Genomic DNA, 25,272 nt, shown 5'->3' on the forward strand with positions numbered 1-25,272 from the left:
GCCAGTTGAAAAGGCACATAACGTATTGACTTAGCCTTGCTCATTTCCTTTCACTTGCCAGGCATGCTGATGTTGGTTAAAATGAAAGCAGCCAATTGGGTTACATGTTGCCAATCAATTCCCCTCCCAAGATTTGATTGGGTATACTGCATCTTTAAAGAGATGTCTGCATTGTAGGGTTGGCTTAAAATTTTTAAAAGTTACTGGACATAAATGTGCCCATTTTGTTCATTAATTTTAAAGTGGAAAATGGGGTACACGTGTATTCTAAAGGAGCAGAGGAGAAAGCTGATCTAGAATGGGTCACTGTGACAAGCAACTCTGACTGAAACATCTCTGAATATGTAGTACTTCTAATGGCAGTGAACCCAGTCTCCATGCAAGCTGGCAGGAAGTCTGGGAGCACCAGAGGCAAATAGAAAATCTAGAAAAGATCTTTTTCCAATGACAAAAAAATAAAAATTTCTCCCACAGTCCGCTGTATATTTACTATAAATATATTTATAAAATTCAAGATACTGGAGTATAACAATATATTGTCACTGCTCTGCACATGTAACTATTTGATGCCTTAAGTCTTTTTGCCTAAGGAGAGCCTAGTTTATGGTTAGGTAAGATACTGTATATATTATTATATCTTAAAAATGTACTGTGTTTGGTCTTTTTCAGGTGGAAACTGAAGGCTGGGAGGATGATCTGAATTGGGAGGATAATAGTTGGTGAAATAGAAACTGTGCCTAAAACAATTTTGTAAACTAAGGTCAACATCTTTGATACTCAAGACTCAAACACTCTGGCCATACCACCTCTCCCTATCCTTTGACCAGTTTAGCTTTTGTTTAATACAGTACATATTGCTGGCTGCAATAAAGATGGTGGTATTTTGTTGCCTCTGCAAATACATGAAGAAACAGTTTTTAGAGTATCTGAGAAGGATATATTGGGAACTACACGTTGCCATCAGCTTGTTCATGTTTACTGAGATGTCATCTTATTGATATTTACCAAGTACCAGAAAATCTTTATTTTGAAATGGATTCTAATAGTAAAAATCTTAAATGTTATTTGGAGGAAAGATGTACTGGTGGCTTCTCCTCTGTGACTTGCGACTAATTTACCCTCCAGATTAAAATACAAGTTTCTTCAGTGAAATGTTCAAGTAATCTAGATTTGGTTTAAAAAGTGATCATTTACTGTTTTTCCGTGTACATTTAAACTAAGTGTAACAAAGCAATTTTGCTTGCACTTCAGCATAAAATGCAACCTGAGGCTAGCCCAGTGCCCCCTATTAATACAGTAGATTAAGACTCCCTGGAGGAGTTAATCTCATGCAGAAGTCACATTAGCCCTAAAAAAACCTAACTTATGCTCTACAGCTTTAGAGGTAGAGCTGCAAGGTGAAGTCAGCGTGCAGATACCAAAACTGAGTAAGTGCCCCATTAAATGCCAAATGTTTCTCTCCGATATAGCATTTATATTTATTAACTTAGTGTAAAGTCCTGCCTTAGAAGCTCCATATTACCTGTTTAAGTTGGTAAATGTAAATATTGCAGTGCCACATTGGAGAGATTGCGATTAGTTTCTTTTTTCCTGTCAAACAACAGTTTTAATACAGTTAAGTATCAATTCTGTCATGATACATTAGGGAGATTCAGATGGCAGAAAGATATGTTTTTAAATTATTGAGCTGAGGCAGGGCCAAAGTTTTTCATTTTGGTGCCATGTACATCTAGACTAATTGTAACCCTATATGAACACCAATGACTTAAGTGTTGGGAAATCACCAGGTTAGCGAAGTCTTTGAAATATTTGTTTTAGGCGCATGTAGATACTTTGACTGAAAATACCAAATATATTTAAATCAAGAGCTTGATACATTTTGCATATTCATTTGTGCAGAAATATTGATGGGATTGTACTGATTACTTTCATAATTACAACTATTGTGTGTGTGTTTGGGAACTACACCAAAATAGTTCTAATCGAACACGTGGTTGTATTTCTGAATGTATAAATTTTAGAAGTTTTTTTTCTGATGGAAATATTTGCTTTCAGTTAGTAAATGTGATTTTAAGCTCTTGAAGTCTGTTTTCACAGTTGATGTTCCGACTCAGCAGCAAATAAATAATTCTGTGACTATTTTGTTTCACATCAAATATACATAGGAATCCACTACTTCCAACCAAAACGTTCTGGGTAGTGAAGTCCTGTTAGAATGATGAAACAATTTGGTAGAACAAAAGTTAAAACAATGGCCTTCATCTTTTGCATATTGAGTCTTTATATTTGAATTAAATTATCCCTATTTACTAGCTGTCTATTTGAATTCACTTAAACTAGTTCTTACTGAGAATATGTACACAATGCAAAATAACTTCAAATTCAACAGTGATAATTAAACTTATAGATCACAATATTTGGCATGAAAACCAAAAGTTGCATAGTACAGAAATGAAGCACGTTATATGGTAAAGCTTTTCCTGTTCAATATTAATCTATCTCTGGCATTCAGTGTCAGATTGACTTGATCCTTGCCTTAGCACTGTCACTGAGGATAAAATTCAGATTTTTTTCTTTTTAATTTTATTTAGTAGATCAGACTTAGAGATTAGATTTTATTCTGAATCTATGGACAATTGCTGAATACACACTACTTTGACACACAGAATTGCCAATGAACAGTTGAATTAGCAAATATCCATTTATAATGTTTGATTCTACATAATTTTAGTTGTACAAACTAGCTTAAGTAATTTAAATGAAAGGTATGAAACTTTCATTTGTAGTCAGTTTAGAAATTGCAGGATTTAAGCAGATCAAATATGAAGGACTTAGAACTGGAACACTGGGCAAATTAATGTGAATACTCTGGGATTGGTAGTTTAATCACTTTAATTTCTCTTTTTCCCTTCAAAATTGTTAGATGAAGATATTTAAGCATCAGTGACAGTGCATTTGGAATTTAACATAAGTAAAATGTATTTACACAAGTCCTTATTCAGCAGTGTACCAAGTTAGATTAATCTAAGGATATTCACTCAACTGATTTATTTAAAATATTTAGGTTTATTTTGAAAGTGAATTCCCAATTTTAAAAAAGCCAACTTTAAAAAGTAAAATAATTTATTGGATTCAAATGTATTAATTTTATATAATAAAGACCTATTTGAAAAAAAAGTTACATTTAACATTGGTTTTGTACTTCATTGCAACAGTGACCATTTCCAGCAACAAACTCTTGATACTTTCAATTTTAAAAACACATTCTCATTGCAGGTTTAAGCACTCCTTTGCAGCAGAAAAAGGACGATCAGCTTCTTGCTGGCTGGCAGAATGTCAACACAAAGTAAGATTATCACCTCGTGCATGTAGCTCACATGTTTTGGTGATCCTGAGCAAACCTGCTTCGCATATGTTCACATTCACAGCTCCACTCAGTTGTAAAATGTTGGTAGAGCTAAGAATCAGTACTGTTCATTACTAAACAGAATTTGTTCCATTGGAACACACTGCACTGCTTTTGGGATCTTTTCAGGGTACTGTACATATGGTGAATTGCAGAATGCTAGAGAAGTGTGGCCCTTTTGATCTGAACTTTCAATAAAACCTGTGTAAATTTGAAAACATTCACTTGAGTAATCCTGACTTTCACATCAATTATTAGACTTTGAACTCAGTTGAGAATTTAGCACTGTGGTCACAGTTGTTTCATCAGCTTTGTGACTGTCTTAATTGTGTTGTTTAACTCAAGTACCACAGATTTTTAAAAATATTGGTCAATTAGGTGCTCAGTTATCTACCTGACTAGCTCAAGTAGGTACTGCTGATTCACTTTAGCTCTTACAGAATTACTGTTTCAGAAAGCCACAAAAAAATTCTAAATCTGTATCTAAACACATTAAAAATTTACTAACGAATGAGCAACAAGTACATTATGTATGGTTAATTTGATGCAAATTAGATTAGTCAAGTGCAATTCTAGACTCTCAAAGGATGGTTGACGGACATCACTGATCAATTCCATTATACAGTGATGATGGTCTTGCTGCAGGGAGGAATAACTATGTTGTAATTTCTTTAGACTGTCATGTACTTTATTGCCTGCAATTGTTCAAAGCAGTGATCGTTGTATGTAGGGCTTGTAAACGGGCCTTTATCCATTCAGGTGCTGGTCCCTGTTTTATCAAGGTCTGCAGTGTTTTAAAAGCATTTTCTGCCGCTTGCAAGGCTCTCTCATACTCTTCATCAAATTGTTCCAACCGGGCACGTTTAGCAGATGGCTGAGAAAACAAAAAAAAATTCAGTTCGACTAACAAATTCTGATGGTCCGAGCTCCTGTACTGGTTCTCCACGTCTGCTTGAAGCACATTTTACTCCCCTTGAGGGTTCTTGTAGGAACAGGTGTAGGCCATTCAGCCCCTCAAGCCTGCTCTTCCACTCACTAAGTCCAAATGCTGCCTAAGGTTCATATCTTTTGATACTCTTCCTTAATAAAAATTTGTCTCTTTTAGATTTAACTGAATAAAGTCACCGCCATTTGAGGAAGTATTCCAAGCCTCTAGTGTTTTTTAGATGTAGGAGAATTTTCTAATGTCTCTCGAGTAGCCTATTTTTAGGCCTTGTCCTCTGGTTCTAGAATCTTAAATCAGTGGAATTAGTTTTGTCTCTCCTGTCTTTTCCTGTTAATATCTTGAAGACCACTATTAAATTGCCCCTTTAACCTTCTAAATTCCAGAGAACAAAGGCCAAATTTATCTTATTTTCCTCAATGAGCCCTGAAGTCCAGGTATCACCCTTGTAAACCTGCATTGAACTCCCCTCCAGGGCCAAAACATCCAAAGTGAGGTCTACCAAGTGTTTGTATAACTGCAACATAACGTCTTCATCCTTGTACTGCAGCCCTTTAGGTATGAAAACCAGCATTTCATCAATTTTGATTATTTCTGCATCTTTTATGTCATTTTAAAGAGTTTTGCACCTGAACCCTCAAATTTTGTTGGACAGGCATTGTATTTAACATTGTGCCTTCTAAAAGAAATCAATCATTTTCAATCCAAAATGGATAACCTCATTTGTTTGCATTAAACTCCATTTGCCATACTTTAGGTAATGGACAATCTATCCATGTCCTGTTGTAATTTTATGCTGTGCTGTCATAGATTAGATTACATTACAGTGTGGAAACAGGCCCTTCGGCCAACAAATCCACACCGACCTGCCGTAGCGCAACCCACCCATACCCCTACATTTACCCCATACCTAACACTATGGGTAATTTAGCATAGCCAATTCACCTGACCTGCACATCTTTGGAAACCAGAGCACCCGGAGGAAACCCACACAGACACGGGGAGAACTCCACACAGTCAGTCGCCTGAGGTGGGAATTGAACCAGAGTATCTGGCGCTGTGAGGCAGCAGTGCTAACCACTCTGCCACCCACTATCATCATCACGATCTATAATGCTGCCTAGTTTTGTTTTCAGCAAATTTGTGTTTTTGACTTTTTATGCCTTTATCCAAGTCATTAAATGAATATTGTGAATAATTCAGGCCCCAACACCAATCCCTGCAGACACCCTAGTCAAACCTTGTCACTTTCAGTACCCTTTATTCCCTCTACTTTCTCACATACTGACCATTGCTCCACTTCCCAAATGGCACTAGCAAAAATCCTCAAGGATAGTGGTGTTCCTCCAATTTAAATGAGCTGGAAGGGATTTGATGATTCAGATATCTGAATCCCTCCCTCCTATACCAGCTCTTTAATTATGTATTCAGTTGTACTATCTTCCTAGTTCTGGCTTCACTAGCATGTGGCATGGGGGTTATCCCAAAATTACAATACTAGAGGTCCTATGCTTTTAAGATCATAGAATAGAATCCCTATAGTGTGGAAAATGACATTTGGCCTAACAAGTCCACAATGACCCTCTGAAGAGTAACCCACCCAGCCCCATTCCCTTACATTCCTGTCACTAATGCACCTAACCTACACACCCATGAACAATGGCCAATGACTTAACCTGCACACCTCTGCACTGTGGGAGGAAACCCATGCAGATGAGGAAAATGTGCAAACTCCACACACACAGTTGCCAGAGGCTGGAATTGAACCTGGGTTCCTGGCACTGAGTGTGCTAACAGCTGAGCAACCGTGCTGCTCCAAATTTGTGCCTCATTCCCTAAATTCCTTTGCAGAACCTCATCACCTTTCCTGCCTGTGTCATTCATTCCAAAATTAACCATAATAATGTCTACTGTTATTAGCCTCCACTGGAGCACTGATTCCCTTCTCATTCTTTCCCCTAACACACAAATACAACAACTCTCAGCAGAAGTCACGTGCTGGAGGCAACCAATTTTCTTCACTGCTGTCAGTACTTGTATTGATTGGTGAAAAGTACCAACTGTCATTACAACACCATGTGACACATGAGTTGACACCACATGTTATAATCCTTTTTTATTCTTGGAAATATTTCTATTTATAAATTGGGAACAATTGTCTATGCTGATCTCATTCAGGGCAGCAACTTATACTTTATCCTGTTTTAGGTTTTTGGAAATGAGTCAAGCTATCTGGTGCTGATAGCCATTGTAAAACTCCATTTGGAAATATGCATGAATGATTAAGCTATGACAGATTCGGCTCAGTTGTGTTGCATTACATTGTTGAAGTCTGTCAAAATTCATAACTAATTGTCACAAAGGCAAAGTACCAGACCATGGTCACTATTCATAATTAAGAAATAGTGAGCCTGCAGTTAAAATCTTCTAAAGGAAGTAGCAAAGTATCTGAGTACATACCTCCACCACAAAGTCATTCACTGCACATAGATTTAGGTGAGTGAAATGTACATCTAGAATTGCATTTTGTTGTTTTAACCTTTCCACTTGTAATTCCTTGGATTCAACTGTTGTGATCACCTGTGAAACAAAAAGAAAACATTTAATACTGGAAGGGTCCACCAGAGAATAAAACTTTCTTCATTTGGTTTTTGCAAAAGTTTAAGTTTTAGAAATTTCATGAGTTTTGCGGGAGTGGGCACTACATTTAAGTAATCAATCAAATTCCAGAGAAACCTAGCAAACTCTGATCATAAACTCTGGTTTGATTGCAACTCCTTTGTTGACATCTTTAACATCTTGTCTGAAGGTATAACAACTAACTGGATGAAAAGAGTTAGCTTAATATTATCACTGAAAAATCCAGGATCCAACCAATCTTATAACCCTGACCAAAAACATTGTTTTCCAAATTTAGATAATTTCCATGTCTTCACTTCAGTTAATACAATCCAAGTGGAAGGACATTAAGCCAAGATTGTCTTGGATTTTCATTAGCTAGGAGATCTTGCATTCCTATTCCATAAGACCATTAGACATAGGAGTGGAAGTAAGGCCATTTTGGCTCATTAAGTCCACTGTGCAATTAAATCATGGCTGATGGGCATTTCAACTCCACTCTCCCCAGGGCCCTTAAGTTACTTGATCTTGCAAGGAATTATCAAACTCTGCCTTGAAGACATTTAACGTCCTGGCCCCCACTGTGTTCCTTGGCAATGAATTCCACAGGCCCACCACTCTGGCTGAAGAAATGTCTCCTCATTTCTGTTCTAAGTTGACCCCTCTAATTCTAAGGCTGTGCCCACAGGTCCTAGTCCCTTGACTAATGGAAACAAATTCCCAGCATCCACCCTTTCTAAGCCATGCATTATCTTGTAAGTTTCTATTCGATCTCCCCTCAAGCTTCTAAACTCTAATGAAATAACTCTAATAAACTTGGAAATATGTTGCTGGGTCAAAAATTCTGGTTCTCACTCCCTAATTGGCACTGTGTGTCTACTTATACCAAAGAGACTGCAGTGGTTCAAGATGGAAGTTCACCACTACCTTCTCAAGCTGAACTAGGGATGAGCATTAAATAGTGACCCAGTCAGCAACACCCCCATCCCATGAATGAATAAAAAAATGCCAGAACTGTTTAGGAAATAAGTATTTGGCTGTTTTATTAATAATTGAATACACCTTGTTTTTGGTTCCATGAATGGGCTTCAAACTTTAAATGTTAGGTTTAATATTAAGTTGAGCTAACTTTTTCTCTCATGGTAGTTCTACAGATAAAATAAAGCAGAAAAAGAAGATCAGAAGTAAGCAAATTTTATCATTAAACAACTTAAAAAGATAGGAAATTAGACTTTCATAGGAATCAGTTTAAGTTGAATGTACCTTGTTCAAGAAGCTTACAACTCTGCACTTCAATTCTCCTGACTCAAGGCTTTGAGGAACCACTTCCTCATGGCATGTCTTCTAAAACAAGAAGTTTTATCAGTGACAGACTATTGAGTCAAAATGGTTAATGACAAAACTACAAAATGAATCATGTATCCTGCATTATAAATCAACCACACTAGTTTACATTTAAGTGGGTTGGAATAGTGCTGTCTTACGAAAAAGTCACTTTTTCAAAGCTGAAGGGGCAAGTTTTTGTTAACGTGAATAGACTACAAATTCTCCTCTCTTTTGAAGTGATAACCTTACATAACCTCAAACATCATTACTGAAGGAAAAATAATTTAATCAGATCAACTTTATTCATAGTTATTAGTTGTCATTAAACAATCTATAAATTCCCATGAGCCAGGCTGTGCAGTGAGTACTATATAAAATTCAAGTATTGATTATTGTTTGAAACCATTTACACTGCATGCCTCGTCAGAGTTCACAATTCACTACACAGCAGATCAGTTTTGCACATTCAATACAAAAACAGCTCAGTCCATTCATTGCAGATATGAAATACAGGCTGTTATACGTCGATGATTGTTCCCAGACGTAACCGATTAACTGTCCTAGAAATACTTAATATGCATAAGTTAGTAACTTATACCTGCAGTATAAACCAAACTGTGTAACTACATTGAATACTATAACTATGTAAGAGTGATTTGTTACCTCAGCAAACAATGTGAATCCTTGTAGTGCATGTTGAAGAATTAGCCAGGATTTGTCTTCTAGAAGGGATGCAAAGAGGCAAGGCAGCTTCAGAAGGACTGTATGCTGCAGGGAATTGAAACAAATTCTCAAATCTTTATAGTTGAAGGTAAAATCGCCACGTTTTCAGGGGTAAACTAAATGGTTTATTCAACTAGATATACTGTCTTTACCCTCAATCCCAGAATAGACCTGTAATTACAGCAGCATCAACACTTAGTGCTTTTTATAAGTATATACTTTGTAACAATGTAAAAGTAAATGCAGGTCTGTGTGTTTAGATGGATTGAATGGAAATTTTGTAAACTCTCATTTCTTCGGAGTAGATGTAAATTTAACCTAATTTCTAACACAATCTGCAACTCAAATAGTTTTGCAATTATTAGAAATTTATCTGCTGTGAAATGTGAAAGCTAGACCAATAGGGTAGATAATGTTCATCTAAGGATGATCCAGATTACATCTGCCTGAGGAATACTTCATAATCGCAGAGTATAAAACCTAAAAAAGTGGTCCATTCCCTAGTCATGACATACCACAGATTCATAAAACAAAAATATTAAAGAATGAGAGCAGTGAAATAATTTTAAAGGTATGTTTCCTTAGAAGACATTGGGATTTAAAGATGACAAAACACAGAATACCTGAACATCTGGTGGCATAATTATCTTTCCAAGGGAACCTAAGAAGTCCAGCGCAGCAATACGAACATTATCAGGGGGATTCAGAGGAAGAAGGGAATTGAGGAATAATACCACCTATTGCACAAATAGGATAATTACTTATTCCAATAAGAAAAATCCAACAGTATTGAATTTCTTTTCCTGAATTGTAAGATTCTCCTAACCATATTAGAAAACCACTAGACTTGGCTTTTGACTAATAGCTACATCTATCTCTTCTCATTAACCACTAAATCATGCCCTATTTTACAGCATTTCCCATCTTGAGAAAGCGCATAAATATTATAGTTCTTCAGTAACTAGCATTTATCCTAAAACCAATTAATATTACACTGAGAATTTGATGATTTATCTTTCTATACATTCATATTATTATAAGATATACACACAGATCTCATCATGAGGTGCCGGAAGACTGGAGTTGGCAAATGTGGTGCCACTGTTTAAGAAGGTCAGTAAAGGCCAGCCAGGGAACCATAGACTGGTGAGCCTGACCTCGGTGGTGGGCAAGTTGTTGAAGGAAATCCTGAGGGACAGGATGTACATGTATTTGGAAAGGCAAGGACTGATTAGGGATAGTTGACAGGGCTTTGTATATGGGGAATCATGTCTCACAAACTTGGTTGAGTTTTTTGAAGAAATAACAAAGAGGATTGATTAGGGCAGAGCAGTAGATGTGATCTATATGGACTTCAGTAAGGCAGTCTACAAGGTTCCCCATGGGAGACTGATTAGCAAGGTTAGATCTCATGGAATACAAGGAGAATTAGCCAGTTGAATACAGAACTGGCTCAAAAGGTAGAAGACAGAGGGTGGTGGTGGAGGGTTGTTTTTTCAGACAGGAGGCCTGTGATGAGTGGAGTGCCACAAGGATCGGTGCTGGGCCCTCTACTTTTTGTCATTTACATAAATGATTTGGATGCGAGCATAAGAGGTACAGTTAGTAAGTTTGCAGATGACACCAAAATTGGAGGTGTAGTGGACAGCAAAGAGGGTTACCTCAGATTACAACAAGATCTGGACCAGATGGGCCAATGGGCTGAGAAGTGGCAGATGGAGCTTATTTCAGATAAATGCGAGGTGCTGCATTTTGGGAAAGCAAATCATAGCAGGACTTATACACTTAATGGTAAGGTCCTAGGGAATGTTGCTGAACAAAGAGACCTTGGAGTGCAGGTTCATAGCTCCTTGAAAGTAGAGTCACAGGTAGATAGGATAGTGAAGAAGGCATTTGGTATGCTTTCCTTTATTGGTCAGAGTATTGAGTACAGGAGTTGGGAGGTTATATTGCGGCTGTACAGGACATTGGTTAGGCCACTGTTGGACTATTGTGTTCAAAGTTTGTGAGAAGATTTGTAGCTCGGGTGCTCGTTGTGGTTCTGTTCCCAGCTTGGTGAACAGAACCACAATAACTATTGTGTGCAATGCTGGTCTCCTTCCTATTGGAAAGATATTGTGAAACTTGAAAGGGTTCAGAAAAGATTTACAATGATATTGCCAGGGTTGGAGGATCTGAGCTACAAGGAGAGGCTGAACAGGCTGGGGCTGTTTTCCCTGGAGCGTCGGAAGCTGAGGGGTGACCTTATAGAGGCTTACAAAATTATGAGGGGCATGGATAGGGTAAATAGGCAAAGTCCTTTTCCTGGGGTCGGGGAGTCCAGAACTAGAGGGAAAAGATATAAAAGAGACCTGAAGGGCAACGTTTTCACGCAGAGGGTGGTACGTGTATGGAATAGGCTGCCAGAGGAAGTAGTGGAGGCTGGTACAATTGCAACATTTAAGAGGCATTTGGATGGGTATATGAATAGGAAGGGTTGGATATGGGCCGGGTGCTGGCAGTTGGGACTAGATTGGGTTGGGATATCTGGTCAGCATAGACAGGTTGGACCGAAGGGTCTGTTTCCATGCTGTACATCTCTTTAACTATTACTCTATGTGGGCTCAAGACACCTCCATCCCAATTGTTACAAATGCAAATTTTATAAGATTGTTATGTTTTGGGGGTCTTTGAAATTTAGGGTAAAATTAAGATGGGCATTGAGAAGGAAGAATCCATAGGTTACTGTACGATTAGCTTACAGGATATTTTCTTAACAACACTGAACCTCACAGTGTCATCTGTAAGGATCCAAGAGAGCAGAGTTAGAGGAAGCAGTTCTCTATGGTTCACCAAACAAGACAGTATGTGGAAGCCTGTGCTTGGGTTGAAGGAAGTGATTTCATGAGGATTTAAACAAGAATGGAAAATTTGCCCAGAGATCTCCAGGATAATCCTAATGCTCAGGATTTAGAAGTTGTTGCTGTAAAAGGAAATAAAAAGAAACTAATCCACAGGAAATAAGAATCACTTTGGAATCATTTTGGGAGAACTGTGTGTCTACTTAAGGAACAGAGTAAAGTACAACCCTGGAGTGAGATTTTTCAGACATTTTAAGTAAGGGCTATTCTCTGTATTTTAGAGTATAAGTTGACTACTGAAATAGTGTTTAGTTGATGTTACTGTAAGTTTCAGTATTACAGTATAAGTCTTAAAACTTAATCTTGTCATGTGATCCTTTCAACTTTCACGAGAAGACTGACTGACTTTCAAAATGGTATTGGTCTCAATTAGAATCGTAAGAACATTACAAACACTTCACACAAACATAACAGAAAAAACATGAGAACAGAAGGAGTGACCAAACATTTGATCGAAGTGGAGATTCTTAAAGAGAGATAGCCACAGAAAGGCAAAAAAAGTTTGGAACATGGAGTCATATACAACATTTGCAGAAGTAAGCCACTGAGGGTAAGCCACAGGAAACCAGCATGAAATAGGTTGAAACTTTAGGGGGGGCTTATTGTGATTGAGGAGGTTACAATGATAGAAAAGGCCACAAAAATACCTAAATTGTGTCCGAGCTGAAGATACGAGACCCAACTGCCTTCACAACCTTTATTCTCCCTTCAAATAGATTTATGTGCAACTCTTCCCAATTATCCACCATTTCCCAGTTTTTGAATTCTTTCTGAAGCCTTGAATCACATCACGGTTTCACAATTCACAGTTTGTGGTCAAGAGAGGAGGGTAGACTGTGAGATGGGTGAATAAACTGACTAAATCACTGCATGGCAGTGTTCAAGCCGTTTTGAAGAATGCAGTTTTAGTCATTGTGGTTCCTTATGCTGACAACCAATGTAGGATTGGCATATACTGGAAGCTATATATATTGATACACAGGACCCTATTCATGACAGACAGGATATTTACACTCATTGCCCCTGTTTCAGCATTAAAATGTTGACAGAAATTCTCTGGTTCCTTTTCTAAGGGCAGTCCCTTAACCAATCAGAGTCAACCTGTCCGGCTAAAATTTAAACAAAACTGGCAGTTAGCTGTCAGTCATTATTAATTGGTGCATTTTCCATGGCAGTGGTGCAACATATCAGACACTGCTTGCTTAGCAATCAGAGCTCCTTGTACAGTACAAATATTGTTTTGCCTTGATTTTGCCATTGTTAATTGACCTGATGAGTGCAAAATGAAAAGCTTAGTTGTGTTTTTTTTTTAAAAGCAATAGGGACAAAAATCACAAAAAAAGAGAATTCAAAGAATTGAGAGAAAACTAGCTTAAAGTCTTAAACACAGATTGTAAATATTTGTCGGCACTTCTAATAAAAATAAACTACTGATGTCAGTATACCTCCCTTGAACAAGACAGTGGAATTATCAATAGAAAACACTGAGCTGGTGGAAACACCAAACAGTTTATTTTGTCTGTCTTCACTGTGACAATGCTGTCACTTGAAAAAAACCAAGGACACAGTTTTGTGAAGGGTAGGTCGTGCCTCACAAACCTTATTGAGTTCTTTGAGAAGGTGACCAAACAGGTGAATGAGGGTAAAGCGGTTGATGTGGAGTGTAAAGATTTCAGTAAGGCATTTGATAAGGTTCCCCATTGTAGGCTATGGCACAAAATACAGAGGCATGGGATTGAGGGTGATTTAGTGGTTTGGATCAGAAATTAACTAGCTGAAAGAAGACAGCGGGTGATGTTTGATGGGAAATATTCATCCTGGTGAGGTACCACAAGTATCTATTTTAGGTTCACCTTTATTTGTCATTTTTTTATAAATGACTTGGAAAAGGGCATTGAAGGATGGGTCAGTAAATTTGTGGATGACACTAAGGTCGGTAGAGTTGTGGACAGTGACAAAGGATGTTGTAGGTTACAGAGAGACATAGATAAGCTGCAGAGCTGATCTGATCTGAGATTTTAATGCGGAAAAGTGTGAGGTGATTCACTTTGGAAGGAGTAACAGGAATGCAGAGTACTAATGGTAAGATTCTTAGCAGTGTAGATGAGCAGAGAGATCTTGGTGTTAGCTTGTATTGGTAGAGGGGTTGAGTTTTGGAACCATGAGATCATGTTGCAGCTGTACAAAACTCTGGTGGGGCCATAGTTAGAGTATTGCACAGTTCTGGTCACCGCATTATAGAAAGGATATGGAAGCTTTGGAAAGGGTTCAGAGGAGATTTATTGGGATGTTACCTGATATGGAGGGAAGGTCTTACGAGGAAAGGCTGAGGGATTTGAGGCTGTTTTCATTAGAGAGAAGAAGGTCGAGAGGTGACTTAATTAAGGCATAAGATAATCAGAGGGTCAGATAGATTGGACAGTAAGAGCCTTTTTCCTCAGATGGTGATGGCTAGCACAAGGGGACACAGCTTTAAATTGAGAGATGATAGATATAGGATTGACGTCTGAGATAGTTTCTTTCCTCAGAGAGTAGTAGGGGGGTAGAATGCACTGCCTGCGACAGTAGTAGGCTCGCCAACTTCAAGAGCATGTAAATGGTCATTGGTTAGACATATGGACGAGAATGGAAGAGTGTAGGTTAAGTGGGCTTCAGATTGGTTCCACAAGTCAGCGCAACATCGAGGGCCGAAGGGCCTGTACTACGCTGCAATGTTCTATGTTCTATATAAAAATTGCTCTCCCTGTCCCACCTCACCTTGATCATAACTCTGCAATCAGGCATTTATGACACTGTTCAAAACAATATCCTGTGCCATCATAACTTATGGCTCTTATTCTGATAATGTTCGTTTTTTTCAGTCTTCTTAAACAACTCCTCTCCATATTCCATCTTTCTGCTACAGTTCTCTTCTAGTTTTGCTTCTACCTGTTGCACGTTGTCAATACTTCTCTTCGAATGCTTTCCTCTGGCTACTTCTTCCACCTACTTCCATGGCCGCATCCCCTTGGTACCCTCACCCCGAATCCTTGACATGAGAGAGCTTAGCAACATAATCAGCAGCATGGAGCCAGTCTCTCATATTTCTAATTAACACCACACACTTTACCATCTCCTCCTGAATCCATGGAAGTTACGATCATTCCCAACGTTATGACTGACTAAGCCCAAATACACTCCAACTTAAATGGAAAGAGTTTGTGTTTTCTTTGCTTCCTGCAAACTCTTATGAATCCCCAGGTCTGAAGGTGCAGTCAGCTCAAACCTTGAACTTCAATCAGATGTTGCTGAGGAGGTCAAACTCACTTTCATTTATTCATTTAAAATTATGTTTTCACCCATGCACTGAAACCCTAATTAATATTTTTGCAAGTTCTTATTGCTGGTTTTCCTATTTCCGTTCTTCCAAGTATTGAAAATGCTGTGGCCCACATTGCCACCCAGAGACAGGAATTGATTTAAAATCTGTGTAAGTGTATAGATTTTCAGTGAGGTTTTGAGACAACACCCTCATCAAGAACTCCACAGGCTGAATTAATTTGTGATAATCAATCAAATTATCATTATCACCATCTTCAGCCTCAACCCCTGCTATTTCCATGTTCTCCTTCACCTTTCTACGGCAACATGTAGGAACTATTATTTTTACAGTGTGCAGTCAGAACCAAAAATTCATATTGCAACAGTCCCATATTTGGTCAATAAAAAAACCAAATCAACATGTCACCATCCTTACCTGAACTATCAGTAATGGCCCTACTGCTCGAATCAACAGTGAAATGAGAGAAAGAAGTAGAGTGGTTGTCTGCTGAATACAACGCTGGCTCAGGACCTGTTTGAAGAAAAGGAAAACTGTGTTCATATGGAAACAAAATAAAGATTATCAACATTTTAAAAAAGTAAATAACTTAATTTCTGTTCCATGCTCCTAACAAATGTTTGCTTTAGTTTGAGTGCTGATACAAAGATATTATTGGGGGATACCACAATTACTAAAGTACTAGGACATTTGAGAGAAACCCAGCAGTACGTCAAAACCAAAAACTGAAACTGCTGGAAAACTCAGCCGGTCTTGCACCTGTGGACAGAAGACAGAGTTAATGTTTTGGATCTACAGACCCTTCTTCAGAACATTATCAAAAATATACTCAGGGAGAAACTACAAGTACTCGTTTCCTTCCAAGAGGCTATACTGAAGCAGAAAAATATAATGGAGAAACAAGGAGAATCGTTACAGATGAATGAAGGCAAAATATTGCAAATGCTGGAAATCTGCTACAAACAGAGAATGCTCAAGAAACTCAGTAGTTCTGGCAGTACCTGTGGAGAGAGAAGCGGAGTTAACATTTTGAGTTTGGTAGGACTCTTATTCAGAAATGAAAGGTGTTATAAAATGTCTTCAATTCATATTTTTGAGGCAGAGAACCAGAACATATAGTCATAGAGTCATAGAGATGTACAGCACGGAAAAAAACAGACCCTTTGATCCAACTCACCCACGCCAACCAGATATCCCGACCTAATCTTGTCCCATTTGCCAGTACATGGCCCATAAGCATTTCATCCACATCCCGCACCTCCGCCCTCAAACCCCAGCCCTCCAACCACAACAAGGGCAGAACCCCCTGGTCCTCACCTTCCACCCCACCAACCTCTGCATAAATCACATCATCCATCGACATTTCCGCCACCTACAAATGGACCCCACCACCAGAGATATATTTCCATCGCCACCCCATCTGCTTTCTGCAAAGACCGTTCCCTCCGCGACTACCTGGTCAGGTCCACACCCCTAACAACCCATTCTCCCCTCCTGGCACCTTCCTCAACCACCGCAGGAATTGCAAAACCTGCACCCACAACTCCCCCCTCATCTCTGTCCAAGGCCCAAAGTAGTCTTCCACATTCATTAAAGTTTCACCTGCCCTTGCACACGTCATTTATTGTGTCTGTTGCTCCCTATGCGATCTCCTCTACACTGGGGAGACTGGACCCCTTCTAGCAAAGCACATCAGAGAACATCTCTGGGACACCCCAGCAAACAACCCCACCGCCCCACAGCCAAACATTTCAACTCCCCCTCGCACTCTGCCACGGACATGCTGGTCCTGAGCCTCCTCCATTGCCACTCCCTCACCACCTGACGCCTGGAGGAAGAACGCCTCATCTTCCGCCCTGGGACTCTTCAACCCCATGGCATCACCAATATGCTCATTCTCCACCCCCCACCTTACCACAGTTCCAACCTTCCAGCTCAGCACCAGCGTCATGACCGGTCCCACCTGTCAACCTTCCTTCCCATCTATCTGCTCCACCCTATCACCTTTCCCCCACCTCCATCCACCTATTGCACTCTCAGCTACCTTCTCCCCAGCCCCAACCCCCACTCCCATTTATCTCTCCACCCTCGAGGCTCTCAGCCTCATTCCTGATGAAGGGCTTTTGCCTGAAACGTTGATTTTCCTGCTCCTCGGATGCTGCCTGACCTGCTGTGCTTTTCCAGTACCATTCTAATTTAGACTTGGTTCATATCCCTCCAATCCCTTCCTATTCATATATCCATCCAGATGCCGTTTAAATGTTGCAATTGTACCAGCCTCCACCACTTCCTCTGGCAGCTCATTCCATACACGCACCACCCTCTGTGTGAAAAAGTTGCCCCTTAGGTCCCTTTTATATCTTTTCTCCCTCACCCTAAAACCTATGCTCTCTATTTCTGGACTCTCCTACCACAGGGAAAAGACCTTGTCTGTTTATCCTATCCATGCACCTCATGATTTTATAAACCACTATGAGGCCACCCCTCAGTCTTCGACGCTCCAGGGGGGAAAACAGCCTGAGTCTATTCAGCCTCTCCCTATCACTGAAATCCTCCAACCCTCGCAACATCCTTGCAAATCTTTTCTGAACCCTTTCAAGTTTCACAAAATCCTTAGAATAAGGAGGTGACCAGAATTGCATGCCATTCCAAAAGTGGCCTAACCAATGTCCTGTAAAGCTGCAACATGACCTCCCAACTAAAGACTAAAAAGGTTGTTAATGGTGGAGTAAAAGAAAGAAATGTAAAATAGGTGTAAATATAATTGTGAAAGGGAGGGAAAATGTCCTCTGTATGAACAGCAAAGTCAACAAGGCACAAACAAGACGAGGGTATGGCTGGAAGGTGGAAGAAAACATATTATAGGAAAAATAGATAACAGACATAGTGCAATCAACTTCTGAAGCTTTAGAATTCAAATATCAAATCCTCAAAGCTGCAAAGTGCCGAAGCAGAAAATGTGGTATTGTTCCTCCAAATTGCTTTGTGTTTTGTGTAGAAAGTCTTATCAAGTGAGCATGACAATTTACTGAAATGACAAGCAACTGGGAGGTCAGGATCATTCCTATGGACAGAGTAGAGGTGTTCTGCAAAGTAGTCACCCACTCTGCATCTGGTCTCGCCAAAATAATTAAGATCATGTTGTGAACAGTGAATGCAGTAGACTAGATTGAAAGAACTACAAGATTGTACAGCTTTGGACTGTATGGAGGGAGGTGGTGAATGGGCAAGTTGCGATTGTATGGTAAGGTGTCTTGGGGAAGTGAGAAAGCATTTGGAATGATGGATCAAGATGTCATGGAGAGAGCAGTTGCTGCAGAATGCTGAAAGTGGAGGGAGGAAAAGGGGTGTTTGGTGGTGGCATTCTGCTGAAGGTGATAAAAGTTACTGATGACACTTCTGTGGAGCAGAAAGATGTGCTGTGTAAAAAGACAGGACGTTCTAGTTATTACAAAGGAATCAAGAATTTCAATTTTATCATTACTGGTGGTATCTTAAATAGTTTAACAGTACATGTACAGCCAGTTCAATTATTGTACTAAGCCATTCTAGCTGAATCAGGACTGGCTCATATTACGGATCAGATAAATATACTACTATCAAAGATCATGCTGCTTAACAACAGTTATATTTTCTGGTCACATGATCAAATGTGCAAGAAATGCAGTACTCTATACATTTTAGCAATGTTTGTAGATGAAAACATCTGGTTCATTTTAACTGCCTGCTCACCTGTTCCACAGTGAGGACTGACCACATTGGACCAAGTACTTCTGTGATCGATAATTGCAACTCTGAATTCAAGGCTTCCCCATCGGCATGACACACAGCGACCAGAGCAGCAAGTGCAACGTTCTGACGAAACAGAAAACTGCTTATGACCAATGAATTGTTTATCATAATTAAGCAGACAAAATATCTGGCTGTTATTGTTGATTTACATTAAAATTTAAAAAAAAACTTCAGCAGTCACAGGCTAGTAAATTAAACAACATTGATATGAAAAAAATACAATTTCATTATGAGAAACAAACATTTCCAGAAAAGTAGAGAGATGTGAATGCTGTTATGTTATGCTTTGGGCTTTTGATTTGGATATTCTAAATTGGACTCTAGTTTCAATTGAATATTATAATTTATCTTTTCAAAGTTGCCTATAGTAGTACCAGTAGTTCTGTTGGCTGGTTGACCTCCTGGTGGAGGTTTTGCAAAAAATATTCGTTTGATTGTACAGAACTTAAATACTACTGAAAAGAGAGTTAAGTTGCAGATGCTTTACATCTTGCAATCATCAGGACAAAAGGTATGAACATCAAATTTCAAATAATCAAATAATTTATATTCCTGATGAAAGAGGTTGATTGCTTGTTAAGTCAACACTGAACAGATAGGTTGTTACCATGAAGAAAGCAATGAAAAACTATAGGCTCCAGATTAATCAAAAAAAGGTGAAAAAGGTAACACGATTCATTTTTAATAAGCACCATGCATTGAAATTGATTCCCTGTGAACCAATTGTGCCCTCTTCTAATTACTTGAGAGCCTCGGGGGATATTAGTTTCTTGTTATGGCAATGTCTCAGCTAGTCTTGAACTAATATCTGTTCTGATTGTTTGAAATTTGACATCTTGCAATTACTTAGTCAAAAATAAGATGAAAAGCTTTGGCAACGTTTTTCTTTTTAGCAGTAAATGAAAATTGAGAACACATGCACGTTCTGAAGAGGAGTCACTGGACTTGAAACAATAACTCTATTTCCCTCTCCACTTATGTAACCAGACCTGCTGAGTTTTTCCAGCACAGTGTTTTTATTTCTGCTTTTTGTGGGACTGGAATGGGCAACCCCACTCCTAAAAGTGTGCTGTCTACTTTGGGAGAATATTAATGTGCATTAGGTACTACATTCTATGATTTATATTTTAGCAAAGTAAATTAACATCACTAAATCTGTGACAAAGTTGTAACATATAACAACATCACTGATGCAGAACAAGGAAATCTATTTGTTGTATAGTGCTAATTACCTTTGAGGTTTGGCCAACAAGACCGCATCTCAAGGGGTCCAGGGCTGTACCAGTTAAAGTTTGCCGATAGTTAGAGGGGATGCATTCATTTTGCACATTTCCCCAACCTGATAAGAATCTTGAGTTGCTATGTGGGTGAGTAGCTGCTGAAATCAAAGTTTGTCATTTTTGTTTGTGTCAGGTAAATCCCAGTTTAAGCTGGCCAAAGTTGCAGCTCAAATGCAGAACTACATGTCCAATATAGGAGATGATGTTGGCTTGCTGGTTAGTTGTATTTTGCTTCAGCAAGTAGATGGTGAACTACTCCAAAGATCCCAGCCCTATCAAGTCCCTGCTCTGACCCCAAGTTCTGAGTCTGGCAGTAGCATCTTATAAGTTGAGATGGATCACTGGAGTGGAAACAGACTCCTCTGCCTTGGTGGGGAGGGGAGAGGGTTTAAAGAGATGGTGGAACACAAGATTCATTCTGCGACTGGGGGGGGAGCAAAGGCTGGAATAGACCATCCATACTCCTAAAAGTGCACTGTTTCAGGAAAATATTCCAAGAGTACTGCTTTCACCAATGATGTAGAGCAAGGGAATCTATTGTTCTATCTTTGTTAATCTCAAATGAAATTAATCATTGTTTCTTACCACTTGTTCCAATTCTCCCAAGGTATGCTTGCTACTCTGCCACTTTAGGCACTGATCAACCGCTGTGCTGATGATGTCAGAAGTGACAGGTTTCTGAAGGTCAGCAGGGAGAGCTTTAACACTAACTTGCCGCCATAACAATAAGTTGCTAGGGTCCTTAGGAGAAAATTTGTCTGTAAATAGAGCCTGTAAACAGAGGAAATGAGATTGATGGCTCAAATGAAAGTGCATTACCACCAACCAGCAAGTATTTTAAGCTACTCCTCAGATATTACTGAGTTATGCATTAGCTGACAAGCAAAGGACAAAAAAAAAACTTTGATCAACAACTTATGAACAAGTCTCAGCCTGGAAAGCAAATTCTTAATTTAACATGCTAAAAGAGAACAGGAAAATATTAAACAGCTCATAAAAATGGAGTTTGCCTTTTGAATCCTGAAAGCTTTTCCTTTTCTTCATGCACCACTATCCTGAAACCTTCATCAAGCAGTAACTCTGTGATATCTATTTGTTGTTTACGCTGTCCATTGCTCACGTTAGGAACTGATGGTATGTATGAGTAGAATGTTTGATCACAGAAAACATCTCAACCAATTATCATTCATTTAGGGTAAAGAAAAAGCAGTTTAAAAATTCATTCATGGAACATGACTACCACTTGATAAGGCTAGTGTTTATTCAATCGATAATTGCCTTATTAAGACTGTAGTGAGTACTTTCTGTACTTTGTTAGACTTCCTGTAAATTAAAAGCAGAATGTGGTAGAAACTAAGTGGATCTGGCAGCATCTGGGGAAACAGAGAAACAGAGTCAATGGTTTAATTTAATGAATAACTTTTCTTTGGAACCAAGGCTATGTAATGTAAACACAGTACATCCACAGTGTTGCTAAAGGAGTCCCAAGATTTTGACCCATCAACAGTGATATACTTGCAGGTCAGGATGTTCTGTGACTTGGAGGAGAATGTGTTCTTATGTGTTTGTTGTTCCTGTTCTGCTAGATCATGAAGGTTATGGCTTTGGGTACGACTGCCAAAAGTGCATTAGTGAGGTGCTGTATTGGGTATAGGACATTAATTTCTTTTATCACGAGTGCACCCGTGGAAACAATGCTTGAAGTGGCAAATGTAGAAAAGTGTAGGCTACATCCCTTAGGGACGGGTGCCTCTCTGCAGATGAGAACATTTCTAGGATTCCATCAGAAAATAGAAGTGCCTCATTATTTGTGAGAAAATACACTTCTAGATCAGAATCTAAAGACATTTGTGCATATCCCTGTGATTTGTACATTGGGTGGACAGTTGGGTTGGATGGGAAAACGAAAGTTATTGACATCTTTGCTAACTCATTTACATGTAGCTGCAGAGAGAGTTTTTGGTTCTTCACTCTACCAACAGAATTGATGCTGGCGTGCTTCAAAGTAGAACTCTAGCACTTGCTTAACTCGTTAAAACCTCTTGGTCGCACATGTGCAATTACTTATTTGCAACCCTTCCAAATGTAGAACTTTCAGGCTAGAGTCATAATTTTGTGTTCCTATTTACTTTATACTACAGGTTGGCACTGCTCTAAGTACTGTCCTACAGTCAGAATCTGGCCGTTCCACTAGCAGACACTATGGTTACTTCACAGTTGTGTAGTAAAACCGGTAGAACTTTTCTGTACAACAATAACCCATTAAACTGTCATTTACTCATACAGTTTCACTGTCTCAAACAGATTCATACACACTCACCTCATTCATTTTCTGTCACCCATACTAACACACTCTCTCACACTCGAAGGGGAAAGAGCCATTTTCAGCCAGGCTGCAATGGGGACTGGACCTCAGGTGGAAGACAGGGCAAAGGAGCCATTTGTAACCATGTTGAACTCACAATCAGAACAGACTCCAGCAGCCTCTCAGTCATACCATCTTTCATGCTCACTCACTCCCCTCATATCCTTGTCTCACACCTTCTATCACATATTCACAAATTCACTCTCTCCCTCCACCACATACGTTCACACTCTCTCATCCTCTCTCTTTGACATACACTATCACTTATTCACATTCTTCCCCTCTCACTCTCGGTCACAAATACTCACTCTTAGTCTCCCTCTTTCTCTGTCTTATACATGCAGGGGGAAGGACCCATTATCAGCCAAGCTACAGTGAAGAGTGAACCTTAAGGACAAGGCAGGGTGAAAGTAGCCATGCCCATGTTAAACTCACCTGTTAGCAAAGTCTTCTTCAGTAGTTTTTGACAGAACCGTCCACAACTCAAAGCAGATAATATAGAAAGAACTTCACAGATTCTGGCACTTCCTAATGGTCTAATCTTTGCAATTGTTCACAATAACAACACTCGTTAGGTTGTTTGGCCTGTCAATGGGGGTGTTCTGTAGCAGATTGGCAATTCTGGGTACTGGCCATCCCTGTGATGGAGTATTCTGCACAGCCACTCTGGGATGCAACCTCTCTCCATCATCATTATAGGTTGGAAGTCATGACCCGCAGTTTGGGAAGTCCTGCATTGAACTATTTAATTCTAAGCGGAGTACTTTACAGCTATAGATAGCATTATATCAGTTCAAAGCTCATCTCAATTTGTCAGCAAGATCCACTGAGATAAATGCATCTGCCAAAATCCAGTATTATTTAAAGCCCTGCCCTCTTAAAGACTAACCTGGTGGTTTGGTGCCATGAGAAAAAACATACGACGGAGCAGTAAGGATAGATGGGACAGCTGGTAACACTCTCCAGAACAAGATTTTACCTGAAATTTAAAGTATGATACATCAGTAAATTACAAAATGCATGAAACTAGAGTATGGTTCTTCTAAAGTAAAGACTTACTTGCTATTTACCACACAGATTAAACAGAACCATACATTTTTCGCAAAACGTGAATACAGCATAGATGCAGCTGTTATATAATCTCAAACAACCTTAAACTTTCTCTTTATGTGTCTGGACCTACAGTATAAATCTGTCCATAATACAGTTAATTCATAACAGTGGATTAAATTAATATAAAAGAAACCTCATTATCTTTGGAAGGGTCTTTAATCAATGATAACTTTAGCAAACATCTAGCTAAAACGAAAATCGAAACAAGTGTAGATTAGTTTCCCTACAGTGTGGAAACAGGCCCTTTGGCCCAACAAGTCCACACTGACTCTCCAAGGAGTAACCCACCTAGACCCATTTCCCTCTGGCTAATGCACCCAACACTACGAGCAATTTAACATGGCCACTTCACCTGACCTGCACATCTTTGGACTGTGGGATGAAACCGGAGCACCTGGAGGAAACCTACGCAGACACAGGGATAATGTGCAAACTCAACACAGACAGTCGCCCGAGGCTGGAATTAAACCCAGGTCTTTGGCACCGTGAGGTAGCAGTGCTAACCAATGAGCTACCGTGCCACTCCAACATGAATTTTAAAAGGACCAATTGACAAAGTTTGATAATATGAGGAAATGCACTATACACAGCCTTTAGAAAAGTCCTTATCATATGAAGTTGCTGGGGAAGAATAAATGATGTGAAATTAGGGAGAGCAACACGTGAATTAAAAATTTGGTTTGAAAATTGGAGCAAACTAAATATCAATTAAATGCCAAATAGTTGGAAGTGACTTATTATATTCCACGTATCATTTGTGTATATTATCGATTTGAATATTAGCCTAATTGCTAACATTTTACCATCTCATGTTTTATTAAGATCTGTATGGATTTTTTGTTTTTCAATGAAACAGAAGAAATTTAAAGTTTGCATATGAGGATGTATTTTGGCTAAAAATAAACAGCTGTCATGGTACTGAATGAAGATAGGCCTGATGCTATAAATGGAGATATAGATTCACAGATTATTAAAAACACCACATCAGGTGACAAGTTAACATGAAATCTTAAAGAAGACTTCAGATAAACGATCATGGACAGTAACATGTTTCAAATACACAAGGGATACATGCACATTCAGTGAGTGGTGCCTGGTCTGAGGAAATGTACATACAAATAAAATGTGAAAAATAAATCCGTTGTTCATTAAAATACCACAGATTATGGGTGGAGTATTAAATGTGCTTAAAATCCTGAAAGGATGGCCCAGAGTAGCTAGAAGTAGTTCATTTTCAATAGCTGTAGAGTCACAAATAGAAGGTCTTAGCTTATACTTAAGTTTTTACATTTTTAGAACAGAGGGCAGGAAAAAACTTATTTTATATTGAACATTATGAAACTATAAAATTCCTATCCAAGGTGAGTAATTCATGCAGAAATAGTCAACATGCAAAATTAGTTTTGAAAGTGCGGTGTGGAAAAAGAGGTTGAAGAGATATTGAAACAGGGTAGGTAAATGGGATTAGAATTATTTGGTCACTTAA

At 39.0% G+C, this 25,272-nt stretch overlaps 2 protein-coding genes across 18 annotated transcripts in view; one reads left to right on the forward strand and one right to left on the reverse strand.

Annotated features, from left to right (window-relative positions):
* Positions 1–3,112, forward strand: part of scyl3 (SCY1-like, kinase-like 3) — a 41,272-nt gene extending 38,160 nt beyond the window's left edge. For 3 of the 5 annotated variants that reach the window (XM_072574009.1, XM_072574005.1, XM_072574006.1), the window contains exon 14: positions 670–3,112. In XM_072574009.1, coding sequence (XP_072430110.1) covers positions 670–723 — 54 coding nt within the window. In that variant the 3' untranslated portion in view covers positions 724–3,112. The remainder of the gene's footprint in view (positions 1–669) is intronic. The other 2 variants (XM_072574008.1, XM_072574007.1) reach the window with 1 other exon arrangement.
* A 39-nt stretch (positions 3,113–3,151) lies between these two features.
* Positions 3,152–25,272, reverse strand: part of firrm (fignl1 interacting regulator of recombination and mitosis) — a 54,835-nt gene continuing 32,714 nt past the window's right edge. For 10 of the 13 annotated variants that reach the window (XM_072573995.1, XM_072573992.1, XM_072573991.1 and 7 more), the window contains 9 exons: positions 23,563–23,652; positions 20,894–21,079; positions 18,969–19,091; positions 15,654–15,749; positions 9,641–9,754; positions 8,958–9,062; positions 8,232–8,312; positions 6,810–6,929; positions 3,153–4,280 (listed from right to left, as the gene is read on the reverse strand). In XM_072573995.1, coding sequence (XP_072430096.1) covers positions 4,095–4,280; positions 6,810–6,929; positions 8,232–8,312; positions 8,958–9,062; positions 9,641–9,754; positions 15,654–15,749; positions 18,969–19,091; positions 20,894–21,079; positions 23,563–23,652 — 1,101 coding nt within the window. In that variant the 3' untranslated portion in view covers positions 3,153–4,094. Of the gene's footprint in view, positions 4,281–6,809; positions 6,930–8,231; positions 8,313–8,957; positions 9,063–9,640; positions 9,755–15,653; positions 15,750–18,968; positions 19,092–20,893; positions 21,080–23,562; positions 23,653–25,272 lie in introns of all 13 variants that reach the window. The other 3 variants (XM_072573993.1, XM_072573997.1, XM_072573996.1) reach the window with 3 other exon arrangements.

This window comes from Chiloscyllium punctatum, chromosome 7, assembly GCF_047496795.1.
Source record: "Chiloscyllium punctatum isolate Juve2018m chromosome 7, sChiPun1.3, whole genome shotgun sequence".
Taxonomy (NCBI): Eukaryota; Metazoa; Chordata; class Chondrichthyes; order Orectolobiformes; family Hemiscylliidae; genus Chiloscyllium; species Chiloscyllium punctatum.